Source organism: Terrapene carolina, unplaced genomic scaffold, assembly GCF_002925995.2.
Source record: "Terrapene carolina triunguis isolate 2854851 unplaced genomic scaffold, T_m_triunguis-2.0 Scaffold67, whole genome shotgun sequence".
Lineage (NCBI taxonomy): Eukaryota > Metazoa > Chordata > Testudines > Emydidae > Terrapene > Terrapene triunguis.
The window spans coordinates 8,926,293-8,948,959 of NW_020664418.1; the positions used below are offsets into that span (position 1 = coordinate 8,926,293).

Genomic DNA, 22,667 nt, shown 5'->3' on the forward strand with positions numbered 1-22,667 from the left:
AATAAAGCTTTTCGACAATGTCAAAATGGGATGTTTTGACATTGACTGTTTTCCTTTTTTTTTAAATGACTATTTTGTTTTTTCTAATATAAAATAAAATAATTTCATGTTGAAATTTCTTTTATATTATAATTTTTTAAATGTTAAAAGTTGAGATAGAAACAAAATGTTTTATTTTATCTGCATGAAAAACTTTAATGGATCCAAAATGATTTTTCAAATTTCATTGTCAGGAAATTTTGAAATTTGACAGCTCGTTCTGATTCAAAACAAAACCAAGTTTTAAAATCATGGCATTTCCCATGCATAACAAAACATAATTTTTAAAAGGGCTTCAGAAGTGATCCCAGCAATTACAGGCCTGTAAGCCTGACTTCGGTACCAGGCAAACTGGTTGAAACTATAATAACGAACAATATTGTCAGACATATAGATGAACATAATTTGTTGAGGAAGAGTCAACATGGTTTTAATAAAGGGAAATCATGCCTCACCAATCTACTAGAATACTCTGAGGGGGTCAACAAGAATGTGGACCAAGGGGATCCAGTGGATATAGTGTACTTAGATTTTCAGAAAGCCTTTGACAAAGGCTCACCAAAGGCTCTTACGCAAAGTAAGCTTCCACGGGATAAGAGGGAAGATCCTCTCATAGACTGGTAACTGGTTAAAAGATAGAAAACAAAGGGTAGGAATAAATGGCCAGTTTTCAGAATGGAGAGAGGTAAATAGTGGTGTCCCCCAGGGGTCTGTTCTGGGACCAGTCCTATTCAACATATTCATAAATGATCTGGAAAAACGGGTAAACAGTAGATGGAAAAATTTGCAGATGATATAAAATTACTAAAGATAGTTAAGACCCAGGCAGACTGCAAAGGGCTACAAAAGGATCTCTCAAAACTGGGTGACTGGGCAACAAAATGGCAAATAAAATGTAATGTTGATAAATGCAAAGTAATGCACATTGGAAAGCATAATCCCAACTATACATATAAAATGATGGGGTCTAAATTAGCTGTTACCACTCAAGAAAGAGACCTTGGAGTCATTGTGGATAGTTCTCTGAAAACATCCACTCAATGTGCAGTGGCAGTCAAAAAAGCTAACAGAATGCTAGGAATAATTAAGAGAGGGATAGATAATAGGACAGAAAATATCATGTTGCCTCTATATAAATCCATGGTACGCCCATGGTACGCCCACATCTTGAATGCTGTGTGCAGATGTGGTGGTCCTATCTCAAAAAAGATATATTGGAATTGGAAAAGGTTCCGAAAAGGGCAACAAAAATTATTAGGAGTATGGAACGGCTTCCATATGAGGAGAGATTAATAAAACTGGGACTTATCAGCTTGGAAAAGAGACGGACTTTTCAGCTTGGAAAAGAGACGGCTAAGGGGAGATATGATTGAGGTCTATAAAATCATGACTGGTGTACAGAATTGGATAAGGAAGTGTTGCTTACTACTTCCCATAACACAAGAACTAAGGGTCACCAAATGAAATTAATAGGCAGTAGGTTTAAAACAAATAAAAGGAAATATTTCTTCACACAACGCAGTCAACCTGTGGAACTCCTTGCCAGAGGATGTTGTGAAGGCCAAGACCAAAAAAGGACTAGATAAATTCATGGAGGATAGGTACCTGTTCTGTTTATTTCCTCTGGGGCACCTGGCATTGGCCACTGTCGGAAGACAGGATACTGGGCTAGATGGACTTTTTTCAACCTTTTTTTAACCTTTTTCAACCTTTTTTCACTTGCGAATCCCTAAAAATTTTGAATGGAGGTACAGACCCTTTGGGAAATCTTAGACATAGTCTGCGGGGTCCACGGACCACAGGTTGAAAACCACTGGCCTACAGTACTGGCAGCCAGGTAGACAAACATTCAAAGTGTCCACAGTGTTGCTGACTCTTGGGATTTAGTTGTGAGTCTAGCAATATTTGGTGCTTTTCTTGAAATCCCAGATCCTGGAGTCGGGATCTCGACTTTCATTTTAAAAAAAGCAAGTTACTAGCCCTCCTGGTTGCAGAAAGATGCTGGGAAACACAACCCCAGATGCCGCCCCTGGAATTGTGCCGCCCCAAGCACGTGCTTGGTTTGCTGGTGCCTAGAGCTGGTCCTGCCAACTGGTGGTCTATTGAAATCTCATGATTTTTAAGCCAATCTCATCAGTTTGTTGGGCCTGAAGCAGAGCTTTGAGGGCTCAGGATTGGCTCACCTGCTTCACCCGCAAGGCGTAACAGATGCGACACAGTGTCCCAAGGAGCAGCAAGCAGGCAGCTAGCCACATGGCTGAGTCAGATAAAAGCAAGACTGGAAAGAGTTTATGAGGAATCTGTCTGTAGCCGCCCCAGGCCATGGCCTGTTGGTTCGGTGCAGCATACTCCTCCAGCATGTGTGTTTGTAATGCCCGAGTGCCACCCCACTCGCTGCTTGCTGCGTCAGTGTGCATGCCTGTTCCGCTGGCTAACAACGTTTGGTTTGGTTTCAGAAGACAGGAAGCTCTTTGTGGGGATGCTGGGGAAGCAGCAGAGCGAAGACGATGTCAGGCGGCTGTTTGAACCCTTTGGCCAGATCGAAGAGTGCACCATCCTCAGAGGGCCCGACGGAGCCAGCAAAGGTGGGAGATGATCAGGCCCCACCTGAGAGCTGGACAAACATTGCAACCCAGTGCCCACTCAAACAGCGATGTGACTTGGCTTTGCCCAGGCTCACAACCCCCTTTGTGCCAGCTCCTTTCCGTTAGTGTTTGTGCATAGGGACAGAGCATGGCCATCATCCAAGCACAAGCCTTTGCACCAGAAGTGACACGGTTGTTATGGGATGGAACACAACTGTGTCTGAGATACTCCAGGCACCCTCACGGGGACACCTTGCTGATCACTTCCTGGGATGGAGGTGCCCCCCTCAGCTCCAGCCTCCACTCCCCCGGCCAGCCAGCGCTCCCCTCTCAGCTCCATCCTTCTCCCTAGCCAGCCAGCGCACCCCCCTCAGCTCCAGTCTCCTCCCCGGCCAGCCAGCGCTCCCCCCTCAGCTCCAGCCTTCTCCCTAGTCAGCCAGTGCGCCCCCCTCAGCTCCAGCCTTCTCCCTAGTCAGCCAGCACTCCCCCCTCAGCTCCAGCCTTCTCCCTAGCCAGCAAGCACGCCCCCCTCAGCTCCAGTCTCCTCCCCCGGCCAGCCAGCGTGGCCCCCTCAGCTCCAGCCTACTTCCCAGCCAGCCAGCGTGCCCCCCACCCAGCTCTAGCCTCCACTCCCCCGGCCAGCCAGCATGCCCCCCTCAGCTCCAGCCTGCTACCCAAACCGCCAACGCACACCCCTCAGCTCCAGCCTCCACTCCCTGGCCAGCCAGCGCACCCCCCTCAGATCCAGCCTCCTCCCTGGCCATCCAGCACGCCCCCCTCAGCTCCAGTCCCCACCCAGTGCATTGGGAGCTTTCATCTTGTGCTGATTGCCACTCCCAGCTAGTACTTACCTGTTGACTCCAGCCCATATTATAGCTCTCTGCTCAGCCCTGGCCTCCACGTCCAGTCAGTGCATGAAGGTCCACTCCATCCCCCCGGTGCGGGTCCGGGTAGCTCGATCCCCAGCAGGGTACTGCTCTCACCTCCATCCTCAGACACTGGGCAGGGGAGCAAAGTACCCAGCTTCCCTGTACAACACATGCTCCAGCTCAGCTTGTGCTGCTAGCCCAAGGCTGTTAAGCAATAACATTACTTTGCACGTACACAGCACCGTCCACCTGAGGATCTCAAAGCACTTTACATACTTGGGTGACTCTGACCATCCCCACTTTGCGGACAGAATAACTGCCACAGGGACGTGCCCAAGGGGATGCAGTAAGTCCGTGCATAGCTGGGGCAAGAACCCTGAACTCCCAGGGCTGTGTTCTACCCACTAGGCAATGTTGCCTCTCCTGAATGTCCTGGGCAGGTGCGACTATGCAGGGCAGGCATAGCCTCTTGCCAGCATGTGTTATAGCCATGAGCGCACATCTCCTCTGCAATGTTCCTCTTGCTGTAGCTCCCAAACTTAACGCTTGTTCTTTTCTCCACCTAGGATGTGCCTTTGTAAAATACGGGAGCCATGGGGAGGCCCAGGCAGCCATCAACAGCCTGCACGGCAGCCAGACCATGCCGGTAAGTGCTAGGGCTGGGTCAGGAGAGAGAAATAGGCTCCGTTTTCTCTTCCATTGCATGGGCCAAATAACTGGGAGCTGCACCTGGTACTACAAGAAGAGAAAGCTATGGTCACAGAATAGTCCACATGCTCTGTTATCCCCGGGCATCTGCACCGGATTGACTGGGCTTGTACCAGTGTAATAGAGGAGAACGTGGCCCAGTGATTCACTGTCCATCTCTAGCTTAAACCAGTTCACCTGAGGCTTAAATTCCATCCCAACTGCCCTTGTTCGGATCAGCCCCTGAGGCTCCTCCTCAGAGCAGGTGGTTTTACACATGCACACTGAGTGCTGTAAGGAAAGTCCATTGGGTCAGTGAGCTCGAATCCCCAAATGTCCTCGTCTCTGAGTGCAGCTAACAGACTCCGGGAATCACAGAGATTAGCGACCAGTGGTGCCAAATCAGGGGGTGTGGTGGGGACAACGCTTCCCCCCCATTTTTGCACTTGCTCCAAGTTCTATAGGAGCTGGGAGGGGCCCTGGCCTGACCACTTTTAAGCAATGGTCCCATATTCAATCAGTACGGCCAGTACTGGAGTGGCCAGGAACATCGCTCTAACTGCGTGCTTGCAATGCCACTGGAATGCCACTGCCCTCCATACAGAGTGGCAGTGAGGGCTGGCTGGGCCAAACATCCTTGCGACCTGGCGCACTGGGAGTTTGTTCCTGTCCAGCAAAGTGTGGGGCGGGGTCCACCGAGAACTTGACTTCTGGCAGCACTGGGTGGGTAAGAGAAGGGGAGATTTACGGGGGGAGGAGCAGGGACCAGAATGGGGTCCTGGCTGTGGGGGGGATGTGAATTTGCCCCTCCCCAAGAAACATCTGAGTTGATGCCACTGGTAGAGACGGAAAAGGCCTGCGTGGCCCCAGCTCGTCCAAACTCTTTTTGCTATTGCAGGATTGCTCCCAGTAGCACAGTCACAATGTAGGCAGGTGCTATGGGGGGTTCCCCCACACCACTTTGTTAATGCACCTTAATCCTGAGCTCCAGCCCCCTGCTCGTCTACTCCTGTATCCCCCCATCCCTACACAAACATACAGCTTTGCCAGACGATCTATGTCTTAATCTGCAGCACCCCCTGCTGTTCTCATCCTGGCACCCCGCCCAGCTCTACCAGTGTCCCTCAGACCTGAGCTGGAGCGCTCCCTGTCCTTTCAGCCCTGGACTTCTCCTAAGCAGAGACTGTGAGTGGGGCGGTGATTTTGTGACCTGGAAACAAAGCTGCTAGGAACCAGACTGAGCCCAGCAGCCCTCACCTTTGGCCTAAGGCAGGATTTGAAACCAGGTTTTGAGAGGGGAAAGGCAGTTAGAGCCGTGGCTCCTTCGTGTCACTGAATCCAGAGAAAGGGTTTGCTGCTGAGCTGGGACATTCCCATGTGCACACTTTGCCCATTCCGTGCTGCTGTCGCAGCTGGCATTTGGCACAACATCACATTCCCTCTTCTATTTCACTACCGCTCTCATCTCTCACTCACACCCATACCTCTGCATCTCAGTGCCCTTGGCACTGCTGTAAAATCGCCTCCTCAGGAGGCACTCAGAGGGGTATAGAAATGGATACGCCTACTGGCCATGCTCTCTTCCCCTCCCCCACCCATGCATAGTGCTGTCTCCTTAATCCAATCACCAGCTAATCTGATCCTCCATTTAATTTGATCAAAATCTCAGGGATCAAACAGTTTCTTGTAAAAATAACACCAGGACAGTCCTTTATTTTGATTAGCGCTGAGCTCTCTAGGCAGGTGTTAGGGGGTTAATTCAATCACTGGCTAGAGAAAGTTACCATTTAATTAACAATGAAGGTCAACATTCTGAATGGGAGAGGAAGGAAACAGAGTCCAGGGAAAAGCAATGAGTATTAAAAGACGACTGCAATTAAACATTGCATTGATCAGACACTACTATAGAAAAGCTGGGCCAAATTCTTCCCTGGCGGGACTGCACAGAAGTCAGTGGAATCGCCCTCAGGGGCGGCTCTATTTTTTTTGCCGCCCCAAGCACGGTAGTCAGGCGGCCTTCGGCGGCACACCTGCGGGCGGTCCGCTGGTCACGCGGATTCGGCGGCGTTTCTGCGGGTGATCTGCCCGTCCCGCGCTTTCGGCGTACCCACCACCGAATTGCCGCCGAAGCCTGAGGACCGACCTAAGGCTGCCTGACTGCCGCCCTCACAGCGACCGGCACACCGCCCCCCATAGCTTGCTGCACTGGTGCCTGGAGCCGACCCTGATCACCCTGGACATGAATTAGCACTGTCACCTGCAGGATAGGCTGAGAGATGCAATCTGGCACTCATAAAATATACAAGATCAGTCACTCACATAAATCAGATGATGGGATCATACCACAGAGAAATGAGAGGAAGTCTCCCTCTCCGCATGATCCCCCAAGCCTGACCTCAACTAAGGTGGCCATATTTTCAGACTCAGACACTTTTGTGGCAACCTGTTTTAGGGCCACAAAGTATTCCTACAAAACCCAAAAGTCCACTTAGTTTTAATGTGTGCCAGCTTCTGACTCAAAAGCAACATGTTCATGTTTCTCGGAGTGGAGGATTTTTTCTACTAACCTAGCATTTATCATGAAATGCTGGACAAGTGTCATTAATGTTCACTCTGAGCAAAATGAACAGGAGTACTTGTGGCACCTTAGAGACTAACAAATTTATTAGAGCATAAGCTTTCGTGGGCTACAGCCCACTTCTTCGGATGCAGGAAGCGGCGCGGGCCGAGGGACGTGCTGGCTGCCCTTCCTGCAGCCCCCACTGGCCTGGAGCGGCGAACCACGGCCAGTGGGAGCTGCGATTGGCCGAACCTGCGGACGCGGCAGGTAAACAAATCGGCCCGGCCCGCCAGAGGCTTTCCCTGAACAAGCGGTGGCCCTAGTTTGAGAACCACTGCTCTAGGGCATACCTAGCTGTCTGCTGCCAATGCTCACGTGCAAAAGTGATGCAGCCATGCTTTCCTTTTCCCCTAGGGAGCCTCCTCCAGCCTGGTGGTGAAGTTTGCAGACACAGACAAGGAAAGGACTTTAAGGCGGATGCATCAGATGGCAGGACAACTGGGAATCTTCAACCCGATGACCATCCAGTTTGGAGCGTATGGGGCATATACGCAAGCGGTAGGAAATGCTGACTGATCAGATGGGGTGGGGGGTGAATCCTTTATCGCAGATGTGGGGCACTGCACCAGGGTGTCCTTCAAAGAACTGATATGGATACTTCATGTGTACTGCAGATGCCCTAGCTCAAAGGTGCCCATAATGCATTCTTAGCAGTAGGGTGTCCATAAAGGCCCAGCTATTAGACACTAAGGTCCAGTGCATGTGGGAACTGGTATGCCCACTGCTTTGGAAGAGCTGTACCACACAATGAGACCACCGCTCACCGCCTCCAACTGTGGCTAGCCCTTTCTCCCCACCGCAAAGCAGTGGGGCTCCAGGAGCAGACACACCCACTTCCCTTAAATTCATCAGGCTGGAGGCCAAAAAAACTTAACTAGTGGCTTATTGTACAAGAATTTCCTCTGTTTTTTGTGGCTACTGTCTTAAGTGGCATATACAGGACTAGGTGTGTGCTAGACATACCAAATTACCCCCCCCTCCCCGCCATTTGAAATCATATCCGAAATGTATTGCAATATGCACCAATCAAAACTGGCAAATTCACATTCAAGCCAAAACCAACCCCTCAATTTAACCCGTCATGCATTGCTTTTGCACCGCGCATGCTTTTAAAGTGTCCCACTGTTGAAGGCACCTTGCAATACACAGAAGCAGTGAGTCTCTCTCTCTCCAAAACTGCCGTGCAGTTTTATACAATTTATCATCCTGGCTTGGTAGGTCTTTGTTGACGAGAGGCCCAGGTCTGGACTAGCAGGTCACACTGAGGTGCCAGGGAAGGATGCATTCACCCCACAACTGCTGTCAGTCTCTCACTTTCATAACCATTGCACCTACTCAGTCAATGAGAGCCTAGGAGACAGTGTTGAAGTGGAATGGAGCAGGACACAATATGTCATAATGCTTTTTTTATTCCAAAGGGCTAGAGGCAGGAATCACTGGGCGCGGGTGGAATTCTCTGGCCTGTATTTTGCAGGAGATCAGACCAGATGAGAATGATCTGTTCAGGCCTTAATATCTGTGAATCTGTGCTTGGCAAAGCAATGCTTTGGATAATGACAATGCAGTGACTGGTAGTAAGCACTCTTCAATAGGTCACATGCTGCCTTAGACCTCTCTGGCCAAGGGAGGGATGTTGGCACAATGCTTTTCTGAACATGCTCTCTTATTTCAGTCTTCAAAGCCACTAGAGATAGCTAGAAAATAGGACCTCGGTGTTCTCTGTTAACTGAAGGCTGCCATGCAGCAGCAGCCTCTGGGTACCCTCAGCACTGCAGACTAGTGCAGGTATTTGGTATGAGTCCAAGTCCTGTTGTGGTGGCTGAATCCATTTCTTCCTGGCCCAGAGAGAAGAGTGCTGCTAACAGAACTGGGCAGACCAAAAGGAGAACATACAATTCGCTCACTCTCTGCTGTGCAGTATTTTCTCGCACACCATTAAACACCCAAAGAAACAGGCCAGGGAAGAGAGAGACTCAGCCCAAAATCCCCAGATCCAAAACCTCCCTGAAGTGTGAGCCGGTTTAGAACTGGAGCTGCAGCCAGACGTCCCTGGTGAACCCATTCCTCCTCCTGGAACTGAGGGAAAGATGTCAGGAACTCAGGCTCACCTCTGCTTATCATTCCACACACGACTCGGCTGTAGCAGGCCACAGTGAAGAAAGTTACACAGGAGGGTGTGACAGGCTCCTGGGTACAGAGAAAAGCTAATTTACAATTTCCTTCCTTCTCCCCTTCTTCCGCTTCCTTTCTCTTTCCTTTTCCTTTCTTCGTTTTCTTTTTGTCCTTCCATCTTTCTTTCTTTTTCTTTTTCTTCTGCTTCTTCCCTCTTTCCTTCTTTCTTTCCTTAAGATAATGCAGCAGCAGGCAGCCCTGATGGCTGCAGCACAAGGGACCTGCCTGAACCCCATGGCAGCCATCGCCGCAGCCCAAATGCAGCAGATGGCGGCCTTTAACGTCAGCGGACTAGTTGCTGCTCCTATGACCCCCTCATCAGGTATTTGTCACCCCACCCTGCTCAATCTCTCTGCGGTGGGTTTCCAGATCCTGTTATGGCAGCCGGATAGCACCTGTCTGGTGTAAAACATGGGGTGGATCCTCTTGGAACTAGGAAGCCTTTGTCAGGCATGCAGCGGGGACTCGCAATCTCCTTTCTTAACAAACTTTGCCCACATGATGATTTGTTTAAAGCAAACAAGCCAGCAATCGCTGTCCACCTACAAGCTCCCAGATCCTCCCATGTGGGCCCCTAAATCCCCCCCTCTTCCCCCCAAATGACCCAGGGCTAAAGCTCTCATTCTTTCTCCCCTGCACCCCCTTCTCTTTGGGGGTTAGGTACAAGCACACCTCCAGGGATCAGCACAGCGCCCGTCCCCAGCATAGCCACGCCCATTGGGGTGAATGGGTTCAGCCCCCTCCCACCACAGACCAATGGGCAGCCAGCATCTGAGACCATTTACACCAATGGAATCCATCCGTACCCAGGTAGGTCCTGGGGAAGGAAGAGGGGAGGAGCCTGGGAATGTTCTGCCAACACTCTTGCTGTTGGGCTGGCTTGTGCCTGGCTGTTGAAGGAGAGATGGGTGGTGAGGCGTGCACCGTGCAGGTGCACAAATGTTCCCCCACCCTTGTGTCAGCTACACAGGGGAGGGCCACCTCTGCAGCCCTTGTGCTTACCTGAGCACAGAGATACCTGAGGGCTAGCGCCCCTGTCAAGAGTGGCAGGAAGGAATTGGGGCCATGCCCTCTCTCTGCCCCTCCCCACCCGCCACTGCTGTGGGGTGCAGCGGCTATGCCCAGAAGGAACTTGGTGAATCACTATACCCCCCTGAGTCACAGAGCTCCCTGCTAAAGCAAAGCAGCGCCATGCCACCCTGGACACGGCATGGTGCCTGAATGGCCCTGCGTGGTTCTAAAGGAGCAAAGAGAAAAGCCGAGTGAGCACCTCTAGATCGCTGCTTTCAAACAGGTTTAGGTGAGGAGTGGGGATATGCTGGATGGCTCAGGCAATTGGTGGTGGGATACCAGGTCTTTCAGCTCCAGCTCACCAGCTCCTATCCTTCCGGGGTCAGGAAGGACCCAAAACAGTACCCATTGGGTGTCCGCTCAGAGAGGAAATGCCATGCAGCATGCTACTAACTAATGGGACACAGGGCTCTCAGGAAGGCTGCCATGCTGGCAGGAGAGTGGTAGGTAGTTCATTTAGGGCAGGAGCCACATCCAGACCCCAGGGTCTCTGCTGGTTGATTTGCTGCATCCTAGCACTCAGTGGCATAGAGAGGAGTGTTCACTGTCAGAGCTGGGCAGGAATTATTCAGTGACATGTTCTATCTATTAGTCTAAATCAACCTTTGCAGAGATGGGTTGGCTTTGGCAAAATTCCCATTTTGAAAAAAAAATGGGAAGAACATTATGGAATTGTCAAAAATGTCCTATTTCAACGTTTCCTCGGTGAAAAGTTCTGGTTTTCAGTTCCAAATGACGTCAATGTACAGTTGGTTTGTATTTCAATTTAAAAGGTCAACATTGAAACGGAACGGTTTGGAATGATCAAAACGGGTCATTTAGACTAATCCCAAATGACTTGTTTTTTTCAGATTTTCAGTTCGGGCCAGTTTTTGAGAGTTTTGACTGTTTGTCCTGATTCGAGATTGAAAGTAACACTGAAAGCTCAAAACTTTTTGCTGAACAAGAAGACCATTTCCCACCCAGCTCTGTTCACTTTGTTCTCTGTCACGATTCACTAGAATATGGCTTCCAGATGCTAGCTGTCCTCTGACCTGAACCTGGACACTCTCCAATTTCCTAATAAAAACCTCCTTCTCTCAGAAAGGGCCTGATCCTGGAGGGCGCTAAGAACCCTCCACTCCCATTAAAATTACTGAGAATGGAGAGCACTTGGCGCCTCAGAAGATCAGGCATAAATGTTTCAGAGGGAGCATTCGGCATCCCCTAGTTTCTGAGCAATTAACAATGATCAGGAGTGTGTCTAATACTTTGTTTCTCAGTACACTACAGATTGCTTTGCTGAGCTGTGGGAGGGGACGGGGACAAAAAGCCAACAGGAAGATGATAGGAGGACAAATGATCTGCTGTATCTCTGAGTGATTCCTGCTGGCTGCTCCTGCTGCAAAACCTGTTTCTCCTCTGGTTTACCTTGCTTACTCTTTCTTCCTTCTCCCTTCTTTTCTCTTCCCAGCTCAAAGTCCCACTGTGGCAGATCCCCTCCAACAAGCCTACGCAGGCATGCAGCACTATGCAGGTCTCAAACTTTGCTTTGCAATTCTCCCTCTGTCTCTGCCTTGCGCTCTTCCTCTGTTTCTTGGTTTGTTTTTGTCGCCTTGTGGTTTTTAAGTGAAATGACCATGAAAGGAACTGCATGGGGGGGGAGACACTGAGGGAGGAAAAGGGGACACTTAGCAAGATCTTGCAACTGCATGTTTCGGTGAACGTCTCTTCTTACTTGCAACCATGGAAAGCAATGGATTCCCCATCACTTGGCGTCTGTAAGTCAAGATGGGATCATTTCCTAAAAGACATACAACCATAGGTTGTTGGGATCAGTGCAGGAATCACTGCGTGAAACTCTCTAGCCTTATTATGCAGGAGGTCAGACTAGATCAGTGTTTTTCAAACTGGGAGTCCTGACCCAAAAGGGGGTCGCAAGACTATTGTTGGTGAGGGGTCGTTGCGAGAGCAGTGGCAACTGCTGGCAAGGCACCCAGCTCTGAAGGCAGTGCCGCTGCCAGCAGCAGCACAGAAGTAAGGGTGACATGGTGTGGGGGGGCATCACTTTTTTGGGGGGTCGTCACAGCCTGAAATATTTTCAAAGGGGGTCCCAGCAAAAAAAGTTTGAGAACCCCTAGACTAGATGATAGCAATGATCCTTTCTGGCTTTAAAATCTGTGCAGTAATGGTCAGGAAGCTGAGAATGGAAAAGGCTTGCAAAGACCCCAGAAAAGAGCAGAGGTGTGACCCCGATCTTTCTGCTTGTTCCTGAAAGAGCGCCATCCCCAGCAATGAAGCCAGGAAATAGTTCTGAGCTCATTTACATGGTGCACGCATTTACATGGCCTTACCCCAGGTGTGCTCATTTAAATGGCCTTACCCCAGGACGCTGACTAATTTAAGGTATTAGTGGGTAGGATGAAAGTTTTAGTGCAAATAAGCCTGAGATAATTCAGCAGAGGGAGGCTCACTCGCAGCACAGATATACGTTAAGGGAGTGCTAGGGAGGAAGCAGCCTTAGAGCGTTAGAGAGATGTGGGGTAATGGTGGAGAACCAGTTCAGTGCCGACTGCGAGTCAGTGGGGTTGAAGATCAGGTCAGTACAGTTCTAGTAGGGAGTCTGCTGAGAGATCACTTGAAAGAAAGCAGAGGTTCTAATTAGCTTTGCGAGGATTCTGGTTTTATTTGTTGTTGATGCTATCAAAGGGGTTTTTTCCTGAAAGGTTTTTTGGGGTTTGTTTTTTCTTTTCTTAAATTTTGTACTAGCAGGAAATTTAAAAAAAAACAGATATTCATAGTTGTATTGTGTTCAAAATATGAGGACTGTAGGAAATGGGAATCTAACAGACTGAGAAATAAAATCATAATGTAAGATCAGCATGGACTTCCATAATTTAATTAGGGATGATTGAAAATTTTCCATTGAAATTGTTTTTTGACAGAAAACTGGGGTTTTGACTAGATGGATTTTTTTGCAAAAGGTGTGTTTTCCACCAAAAAAAATGTTGTTTTTTTTACTGAAAAACCAAATGCCTGAAAACTAAAATATTTCAGTATGGAAATACTGCTGCAGTGCCTTGTGGGAGTTGTAGTTCAGGCACCTCATGTCTCCATTTTCCTCTGTGGGACAGGCTCCCCTCCCAGACTACATCTCCATGATGTACTGTGGCCAGGGACTCCCATGATGCACCACTTCCACTAAGAGGGACAACCATGGTGCATCATGGGCAATATAGTCTGACCAGGGAGTCTGGGATATAGGGGACAATGGGAGCCTGTGGCACTTAACTACAGCTCCCATGTGGCACCACAGTGGTATTTCCAAAAACAAATATTTCAGTTTGTTTTTCAGCCAAAATATTCAGATTTTGATTCTTCCATCAGAATTTTCTATGGGGGAAAAAAAATCTATTTTCTGACCAGCTCTAAATATAATAGTTCATTTTTAAGTCTGATGGGATACTGCTAGAGTCTCTCACATACATTTGAACAGGCAGGCAGGGTTTGCTTGAAAAACCTCACCCTCTGAGCAGGGATTGCGGAAAGGTCTGCTGGGAAAGGTTTTACTATTAGTAGCAGTAGAAGTAGCTTAGTAGCACCTAGAGGCTGAGATTGGAGCTCTACTGTGCTAGCCACTGTACAAACACATAGTAAGAGACAGTCGCTGCCCCAAACAGCTTGCACTCTGACCAGACAAGACAGGCGAAGAAAGTATTCTTATCCCCATTTTATAGATGGGAACTGAGCACAGAAATTTAAGTGACTTGCCCAAGACCACAGAGAGAGTCTGTGGTGGCAGAGTTGGAAAGTGGACCCAGATATCCAGAATTCCAGTCCAGTACCCGAAGCACACAACCATCCTGCCTTTCTGCTGACTCACTGCTGCAGCTGGCTTGTTACCACACCCAGATACAAAGGAAAAAGACAGACCTCTCTAGTCAGATTGGATATAAGGTGTGGCCTAAGTAACTCCCAGCGAAGAATCCTGGGAGCTGCCACGCTTGCCAAGATGGCTTAAGTTGGCTTTTGTTTTTCTCTTGGAATTCTGTTTGTGAATAAAACCAAATCCTAGGAAGGTGCTATGTTCTGAATCAATACAGTGTGAGAGACCTGAGTGCAGAAAGGCAGGGAAGCCGGTTCTCTCTCACACATACTTCTCAGCCCTCCAATTTAATTTAATTTTTAAAAATTTCCTCTCTGTTAATGTTGATCATCACCAGTGGAACCATTTTTCCCTGGGGTTTGGGATGGGGGAGAATTAATAGGTTACAGACATGTACTGGTTAAAACTGAATCCTTCCAAACCTGCTGTAGTTACATACCCCTGCAGGCTACAAACCCGAGGTGAGACAGCATCTGGCATACCATATGCAGGTCTGGTCTCTGCTCTCTTACAGTAGAAACTGAGAAGATACGCATTCAAACAGGGGAAACCAAAGTGACACAGAGACGTGAGAATTCCATCAGCAGGCAAAGAATAAAGAAGACATGTTTATTTATTTAGCCTAAAGAAACTGTCCTTGAGGGAGGACATGATGATGCTGTATAAATCCTGAGGACCAGATCCTCAGCTGATGTAAATCAGTGTAACTCCAGTGATTTCTGTGGAGCTGCCCTGATTTACACCAGCCTACCATCTGGCCCTGATAGAGCAATAATAAAGTGAGAGAAGGAAAATGATTATTTACATTGAAATGAAGTGATGGGTTTTATCTTAGTTATACTGGAGTAAATCTGGAGTAACTTGAGCTCAAAATAGGAATCAGATCCTGCAGGCCAAATTCATCCCTAGTGTTTCTCCATTTACTCCAAATGAGTTCATAGCAAGGATGAAAATACACGAAAGGAAGCACAAGTCTTCTCATTGGTGTTGGCTGCTTCCCAGATTCCTCCTTAAGCTTTGCTCAGCTCGCACCCTTGGTCCTCACTCACTAGAAGGCCACTCCTACCTCCCTAATATCCAGGAGGGGTAGGGAAATACCTGCCTCAGCGTATCCCACCCAACACTTTCCTGCAGGACCATCACCTGCTGCCAGCCTGCTACAGGGAGTCACGTGGCTAGAAAGTTTGCACAATACACTGAAAAGAGACTCTTCGAATGCCTGCAAGCTGTGGGTTTTGATTCCTTTTGTTGCATTATAATGAACATGTTTGGAATTACCCCTCACTCTAGACAATTCACATGTGCTATTCAGAGCTTCCTCAGAGGCTGAAATAGCAGCTGGTCCCCTTTGCATTCTGCAAAAATAATGCTGTAGACAAAATGCTACTCTCTGGTATTTCATCCAGTTAATTAAGTGTTTCTCTCCCAGTACAGAAAAATCCACATTTCCATTAAAAGCATGCTCTCTAAAACACACTGCAGCACTGAGCCAGCGTCTCTGCTCAGGTTTCAGAGTAGTAGCCATGTTAGTCTGTATCAGCAAAAACAACGAGGAGTCCTTGGCACCACTCATGGGACTGAGCACAGAAGCTTGTCCATTGCACATATGTACTGTATCTGAAATGTGAAATACCATCAATTTCTCCTCTGTTCATTACTGCTGTTCTGTGTTCTACAGTAGCATCTACAGGCACCAGCTGGGATTGGGCCCCGTTGTGCTAGGCGCTGTACGTACACATAGCAAGAGACAGTACCATCCCTAAGGAGCTTGCATTCTAAATAGACAAGACAGACAAAGGGTGGGAGGGGAAACAGAGGTACAGGGAAGGGAAATGACTTGTCCAAGGTCATATAGCAGGTCAGTGGCAGAGCGAGGCATACAACCCAAATCTGCCTCACACCAGTGTTCAGCTAGATCAGGCTGCTCCCTTTGTTTATGTTATTTAGCATGTACAGAGTCATACCATATGTCTCATCATAGGTGAACAGGTCGTATATAGGTTCACACTCTGACATGTATGGGCCAGATTCTGATCTCTCTGAAACAGAGGTAAATCAGGAGTCAGTGAAGCTACACTATTGTTAACCTGGTGTAAGAGCAGAGTCAGGCACCATGAGAAGCAGGAGGCACGGACATGAACTGGGGTGCCTGGAGCAATGTCGATTGATGGATGATACAACTTCAGCAGAAGTGTCCACGGATCAGCTGAGCACTGAACACAAAGAGTGCGGGACTTGGTGTGCAATGACAATGGACAAAGCTCAGAGACTTCAGAGCTTCAAGATGGATAAATCCCCACAAGTTCTGAGACTGTCTGTGCTGCCTCCAAATGGTCACAAGGATCTGCAGAATGGACCATAAATCTCATGGAACAGGATTTTACAGTAGATTTAAAGTTCTTCCTGCTTCTCATCCAACCAGGAATACCAACAGGACAGCTTGTTTCACTGTACTCAAATGCTTCTGCTCCCCAGCCAGACTGGGCCCCAGATGGGCAGAGGCACTGGGAAAAAGTGGTTGAAAGTTAACCCAACCTTTTCATGCTGGGTTTGGTTGGAGTTGGGGGTGGTCTGTCCAGGAGTTGGTTTGGTATCTGCACTGGTGCTCAGATCAGCTATGGAGATGACCACAATAATGTTCAGTATAACACTGGGAGAAGAAAGGAGCAGAGTGTGCAGGAAGGAATGAGAAAGTGTTCCTCCCTAGCGTGGAAAGGAAGCTCCCGTCTGTCTGGAAAGAATTTGAACACTTATGCATTGCCAGACAGGATGTTATGGAACAGAAACAAACACCCCAGGCAGAAGCTCCCAGAGAGGAAAGAGGGCCTCCTAGCTGCCCCTGCAAGGAGAGCAGGGGCTGATTCTTGTCCCTGGAAGGGCCTATAAATGGGGGAGCAAACTGATGCACTTCCCTTAGTGAAGAGTTGCCATGGCAGAAAAGAGTGGGTGGGGCCAGCAATGTAGTGCTGGGTTTGGGAAGGGAGGAATGGCTGGCCCGCTCCTGTCTTTCTCCGGGAGGGAGGAGTCCTCAACCATTCTTAACCTCAGAAATGCTGCTGTTTGATTCCAGCTCTAAGACTGAGCGGAAACCATGTGGGGGACACCTAGGGTGGCCAGACAGCAAGTGTGAAAAATTGGGACAATATAAGAAAAAGACCCAAAAATCAGGACTGTCCCTATAAAATCGGGACATCTGGTCACCCTACGGACACCTAGCCAATCTAACTGACCAACCTGCTACCCAGGGCCAACAATTCCTCCTACTCCTCATTCCTTGGTCAATGTCACACTGAGAAAGGGACCTGGCAGATTAGCAGCTGTACTGATGACGAGCAAAAAGTGTCCAGCAAATGCCACTTTCCTGGATTACATCAAGGGGCAAAGAGTGACCCCCTGTCGGTGTGGGTAAATGAATGCCCAGCCCAGCAGCCCCAGCTGAGCATCACAGTCCTGAGAAGTTCTGTGAATAGAACTGTGTCCACATGCTAATGCGGTCAGGGCCCTTCTGCTGGGACGCCCGGACCATTTCCCTTTTATGTACTTCTCATAGGGCTGGTCCAAACAGAGAGGGGATCAGCTGGAAGCAAATTATACACTATGATCCCTGGCTGAGATCAGTGGGGGAATATGGCCCTATGGTGCTGGGTGGGCTCTGCACTGCTTCAGGTGGGATGTAAAACCCAAGAATGATTCTCCCTGCAGTCCTCCAGGGTGTGCAGAACCCTAGTGCTCTGTGGGAGCTTTCATTCCCATGGGCACAATAGTTTCCTTTCCTCCCCAGCCCATCCCGTTCCACCCCTTTCCCACATCATAAAGTGAGAACTCTTTTGTGAGCTGTCTCCTGAATGAGTCCCACACTGTGGAGGTCACAGGAGTAGCACTAGGAGCCTCTGGGACAAAATAGAAGCAGCTTTCTGGGAGAGATTAGCAGCGCTACCTGCAGCTTCAGAGCTGAGCCAGGCAAAAGAAACTGAAGGGCTCATGAAAACATGGACCCTATACCTGGGTGTCTCCAAACCGTTCACTGGGGATGCCATTTGTGCCATCTCAGAGTGTTAGCAAAGCAAAGCAGAACAGACCGCTGAGGCTTGACCCTTTTGTTTTTCTGTTGTCCAGCAGCATACCCAGCAGCCTATGCACCTATCAGCCAGGCCTTTCCCCAGCAAGCGCCCATCATTCCACAGCAGCAGAGAGAAGGTAAGGGGGGGGGCACGTTCGGGAGGGGACAGGCTGAATGATGAATTCATTTATGTGGGTCTATTCGCTGGGTCTACGGCTATTCTGGGGTCGGGGAGCGACATCTGTTGGTCAATAAAGTAGTGTGTGGGGGGGGTGAGAGAAAAAGAGAGCCCATTAAAAAGGAAAGATAAGTGAATGCTGTTAGACTTTGCTGCTTCAAAGACCATAGAAGGTCTCAGAAGAAAAGATTTCCAGGCCAGGAGATAAATAAGCAGGCCCAGTAATTTGAAAGGAAATATCCAGGCAAGTCTATTTTCCCGGGTTGAGGTAAGTGATTGAAGTCCATGCTACCAGAGAGGCTTAATAGAAATCAGCCATATCCCAGAGGAAGAAGAATTACTGGTAGCATGTGTGTGTATATGCTAGGTGTTTTCATGTAATCCCAGAGATTGATGATTGGATGATATGTAGATGAATGGAAAGGATGAATGAGAAGATAGATAAGTGATGGGTGATGTGCAAATAGATAAATAGGGAAATTGAGACATGCCAGGAAAGGTGGGTGAAAAAAATGAAAAGAAAAAGATGGGAGGAAACATAGCTGGAGAGGTGGAGTGGGGTGATGGACAGAGTAATGGGCATACACAGGGACTTGAATGAACTGGTGAAAGGAAGTGGCTGAATTGCCAAGTGAACATTTAGATATATTGCTGAATGGGCAAACAGTTACATGAAAAGACCTAGAGATGTAGGGAGAAATGTGTGGGCGTAGATGGCTGGCTGGGTATGTCAACACAGGGCTAAGCAAAGCAATGCTGGGCCTATGGGTGAATGGAGTAACAGGTAGCTGGACACATTTAGAAAGAGATGGGTGGGTGGATTGAGAGAAGGATGCACTAGTAATTTACTAGAGAGATGACTCAGTGGCTGAAGATGCTCATTGCAATGCCAGCTCAAACACAGTACACTGCACAAGTCTGAGAAAGAGGAGGAAGGCACATGTGGCCCCTTTGCTAATGGGCGGCTGTTCTTTGTGTGTGCACGTGTGTTATCCCAGGTCCCGAAGGATGTAACCTGTTTATTTATCACCTGCCCCAGGAGTTCGGAGATGCGGAGCTCATGCAGATGTTTTTGCCTTTTGGCAATGTCATCTCTGCCAAAGTCTTTGTTGATCGTGCCACCAACCAAAGTAAATGCTTTGGTAAGTACCAGAGAACCTGCTCTCATCTTTCCCTCCAGGAGTTTTGCAGCATTGGCTCCTTTGGATAATTGGGTCTCCCGTTGCATTTCACACGAAAGAGCATTTTGATGCATAGTGATGCTATGCTTCATTAAGGAGCCAATTAAGCCAATCAGTGGCCAGGCTTACCAGCAAATCTGAGCTATTTGGGAAACACATGGGACATTTCTTCAATCCCACTCCAGTTACACACAAAGCAATCCGCATATGAACACTTTCTGCCTGAACTGATAGCAGAGAGACTAGACCCTGCATCGCCTCTGCAAATCACATCATTATTGATATGTCCAATCTGTTACATAAATAAGCTGGAACCGTGTCTGAAAGGACTGATCACTCAATGAACCAACAACACTCCTAGGTGGGCTTCTGAAGGAGGTGGCACAGAATGGTACTCTGTACACCAAGGTGTGAGATGGTATGTTAGTGCATTCCATTCGGACAGGAGGTTACCTGGTTAGGGATGCTGCTTGCACAGGTCTCACTGTGTTCCAGAGGCTGAGATGTTCTCTTTAGAAATGAATAAAAGTTGATTTCTGCAACATGAAATATACCCAGATCCGCAGGGTTTTGTGGCAAAGTTCCAGCAAAGTGAAACTGGTGGAATGTTATGTCCGAGGTTTCCTTCCTTTCATTTATAAGAACATAAGTATGGCCATACTGGGTCAGACCAAAGGTCCATCTCACCCAGTATCCTGTCTTCTGATAGTGGCCAATGCCAGGTGCCCCAGAGGGAATGAACAGAACAGGCAATCATCAAGTGATCCATCCCCTGTCACCCATTCCCAGCTTCTGGCAAACAGAGGCTAGGGACACCATTCCTGCCCATCCTGGCTATTTGCCATTGATGGACTTATCCTCCATGAATTTATCTAGTTCTTTCTTAAACCCTGTTATAGTCTTGGCCTTCACAACATCCTCTGGCAAGGAGTTCCACAGGTTGACTGTGCATTGTGTGAAAAAATACTTCCTTTTGTTTGTTTTAAACTTGCTGCCTATTAATTTCATTTGGTGACCTCTAGTTCTTGTGTTATGAGAAGGAATAAATAACACTTCCTTATTTATTTTCTCCACACCAGTCATGATTTTAGAGACCTCTATCATATCCCCCCCTTAGTCATCTCTTTTCCAAGCTGAAAAGTCCCAGTCTTATTAATCTCTCTCTATATGGAAGCCGTTCTATACCCCTAATCGTTTTTGTTGCCCTTTTCGGAACCTTTTCCAATTCCAATATATATTTTTTGAGATGGGGCGACCACATCTGCAAACAGTATTCAAGATGGGGACATACCATGGATTTATATAGAGGCAACATGATATTTTCTGTCCTATTATCTATCCCTCTCTTAATTATTCCCAGCATTCTGATAGCTTTTTTGACTGCCACTGCACATTGAGTGGATGTTTTCAGAGAACTATCCACAGTGACTCCAAGATCTCTTTCTTGAGTGGTAACAGCTAATTTAGACCCCATCATTTTATACGTATAGTTGGGATTATGCTTTCCAATGTGCATTACTTTGCATTTATCAACATTACATTTTATTTGCCATTTTGTTGCCCAGTCACCCAGTTTTGAGAGATCCTTTTGTAGCCCTTTGCAGTCTGCCTGGGTCTTAACTATCTTTAGTAATTTTGTATCATCTGCAAATTTTTCCATCTACTGTTTACCCATTTTTCCAGATCATTTATGAATATGTTGAATAGGACTGGTCCCAGTACAGACCCCTAGGGGACACCACTATTTACCTCTCTCCATTCTGAAAACTGGCCATTTATTCCTACCCTTTGTTTCCTATCTTTTAACCAGTTACCAGTCCATGAGAGGATCTTCCCTCTTATCCCATGACAGCTTACTTTGCTTAAGAGCCTTTGGTGAGGGACTTTGTCAAAGGCTTTCTGAAAATCTAAGTACACTATAATCAATTGGATCCCACTTGTCCACATGCTTGTTGACCCCCTCAAAAGAATTCTAGTAGATTGGTGAGGCATGATTTCCCTTTATAAAAACCATGTTGACTCTTCCCCAACAAATTATGTTCATCTATGTGTCTGACAATTTTGTTCTTTACTAGTACTGAAGTCAGGCTTGCCGGCCTGTAATTGTCGGGATCACCTCTGGAGCCCTTTTTTAAAAATTGGCGTCACATTAGCTATCCTCCAGTCATTTGGAACAGAAGCTGATTTAAATGATAGGTTACAGACTACAGTTAGTACTTCTGCAATTTCACATTTGAGTTCCTTCAGAACTCTTGGGTAAATACCATCTGGTCCTGGTGACTTATTACTGTTTAGTTTATCAGTTTGTTCCAAAACGTCCTCTAATGACAACTCAATCTGGGACAGTTCCTCAGATTTGTCACCTAAAAAGAATGGCTCAGGTTTGGGAATCTCCCTCACATCCTCAGCCATGAAGACCAATGCAAAGAATTCATTTAGTTTAACCGCAATGGCTTTATCATCCTTGAGTGCTCCTTTAGCATCTTGATCATCCAGTGGCCCCACTGGTTGTTTAGTAGGCTTCTTGCTTCTGATGTACTTAAAAAAAAATTGCTATTACTTTTTGAGTTTTTGGCTAGCTGTTCTTCAAATTCTTTTTTGGCCTTCCTAATTATATTTTTGCATTTCATTTGCCAGAGTTTATGCTCCTTTCTATTTCCCTCACTAGTATTTAACTTCCACTTTTTAAAGGATGCCTTTTTGTCTGTCACTGCTTCTTTTACTTTGTTGTTTAGCCACGGTGCACTTTTTTGGTTCTCTTACTATGTTTTTTTCATTTGGGGTATATATTTAAATTGATCCTCTATTATGGTGTCTTTAAAACGTTTCCATGCAGCTTGCAGGGATTTCACTTTTGGCGCTGTACCTTTTAATTTCTGTTTAACTAACTTCCTCATTTTTGTGTAGTTCCCCTTTCTGAAATTAAATGCTACAGTGTTGGGCCGCTGTGGTGTTTTCCCCGCCACAGGGATGTTACATTTAATTATATTATGGTTAAGGCTCCGTGTTTGTCACAGAGGTCATGGAAGCCACGGATTCCGTGACTTTCCGTAACCTCCGTGACTTCTGCAGTGGCCCGCGTGGCTGGCCCGGGAGCTGCCTGAGCAGCTCAGGCAGCCCCTGGGCCAGTCACACCAGCTGCTGCTGGGGCAGTCTTGGCCCCCCCCCCCCCCCCCCCCCCGCGGGGGGGGGGGGGGGGGGGGCCCCCCCCCCCCCCCCAGCAGCAGGAGTTTGGGTGGTGGGGAGCTCAAGGCTAGGGATTAGGGTGCAGGGCAGTGCTTATTGGGGTGGGGCTCCCTGGAAGGGTGACAACAACTCCCCCGCCCGCAGACACCTCCCC

General features: G+C 47.8%; 1 protein-coding gene across 50 annotated transcripts in view; it reads left to right on the plus strand.

Moving 5' to 3' along the window:
* CELF6 (CUGBP Elav-like family member 6) overlaps window positions 1–22,667 on the plus strand; it is a 211,276-nt gene that overhangs the window by 160,485 nt on the left and 28,124 nt on the right. For 2 of the 50 annotated variants that reach the window (XM_026648514.1, XM_026648503.1), the window contains 9 exons: window positions 2,496–2,624; window positions 4,060–4,139; window positions 7,155–7,298; window positions 9,150–9,294; window positions 9,633–9,782; window positions 11,497–11,559; window positions 15,898–15,900; window positions 18,025–18,105; window positions 19,145–19,228. In XM_026648514.1, the coding sequence (XP_026504299.1) occupies window positions 2,496–2,624; window positions 4,060–4,139; window positions 7,155–7,298; window positions 9,150–9,294; window positions 9,633–9,782; window positions 11,497–11,559; window positions 15,898–15,900; window positions 18,025–18,105; window positions 19,145–19,228 (879 nt within the window). Of the gene's footprint in view, window positions 1–2,495; window positions 2,625–4,059; window positions 4,140–7,154; window positions 7,299–9,149; window positions 9,295–9,632; window positions 9,783–11,496; window positions 11,560–14,158; window positions 14,162–15,897; window positions 15,901–17,994; window positions 18,106–19,144; window positions 19,289–22,667 lie in introns of all 50 variants that reach the window. The other 48 variants (XM_026648519.1, XM_026648505.1, XM_026648518.1 and 45 more) reach the window with 34 other exon arrangements.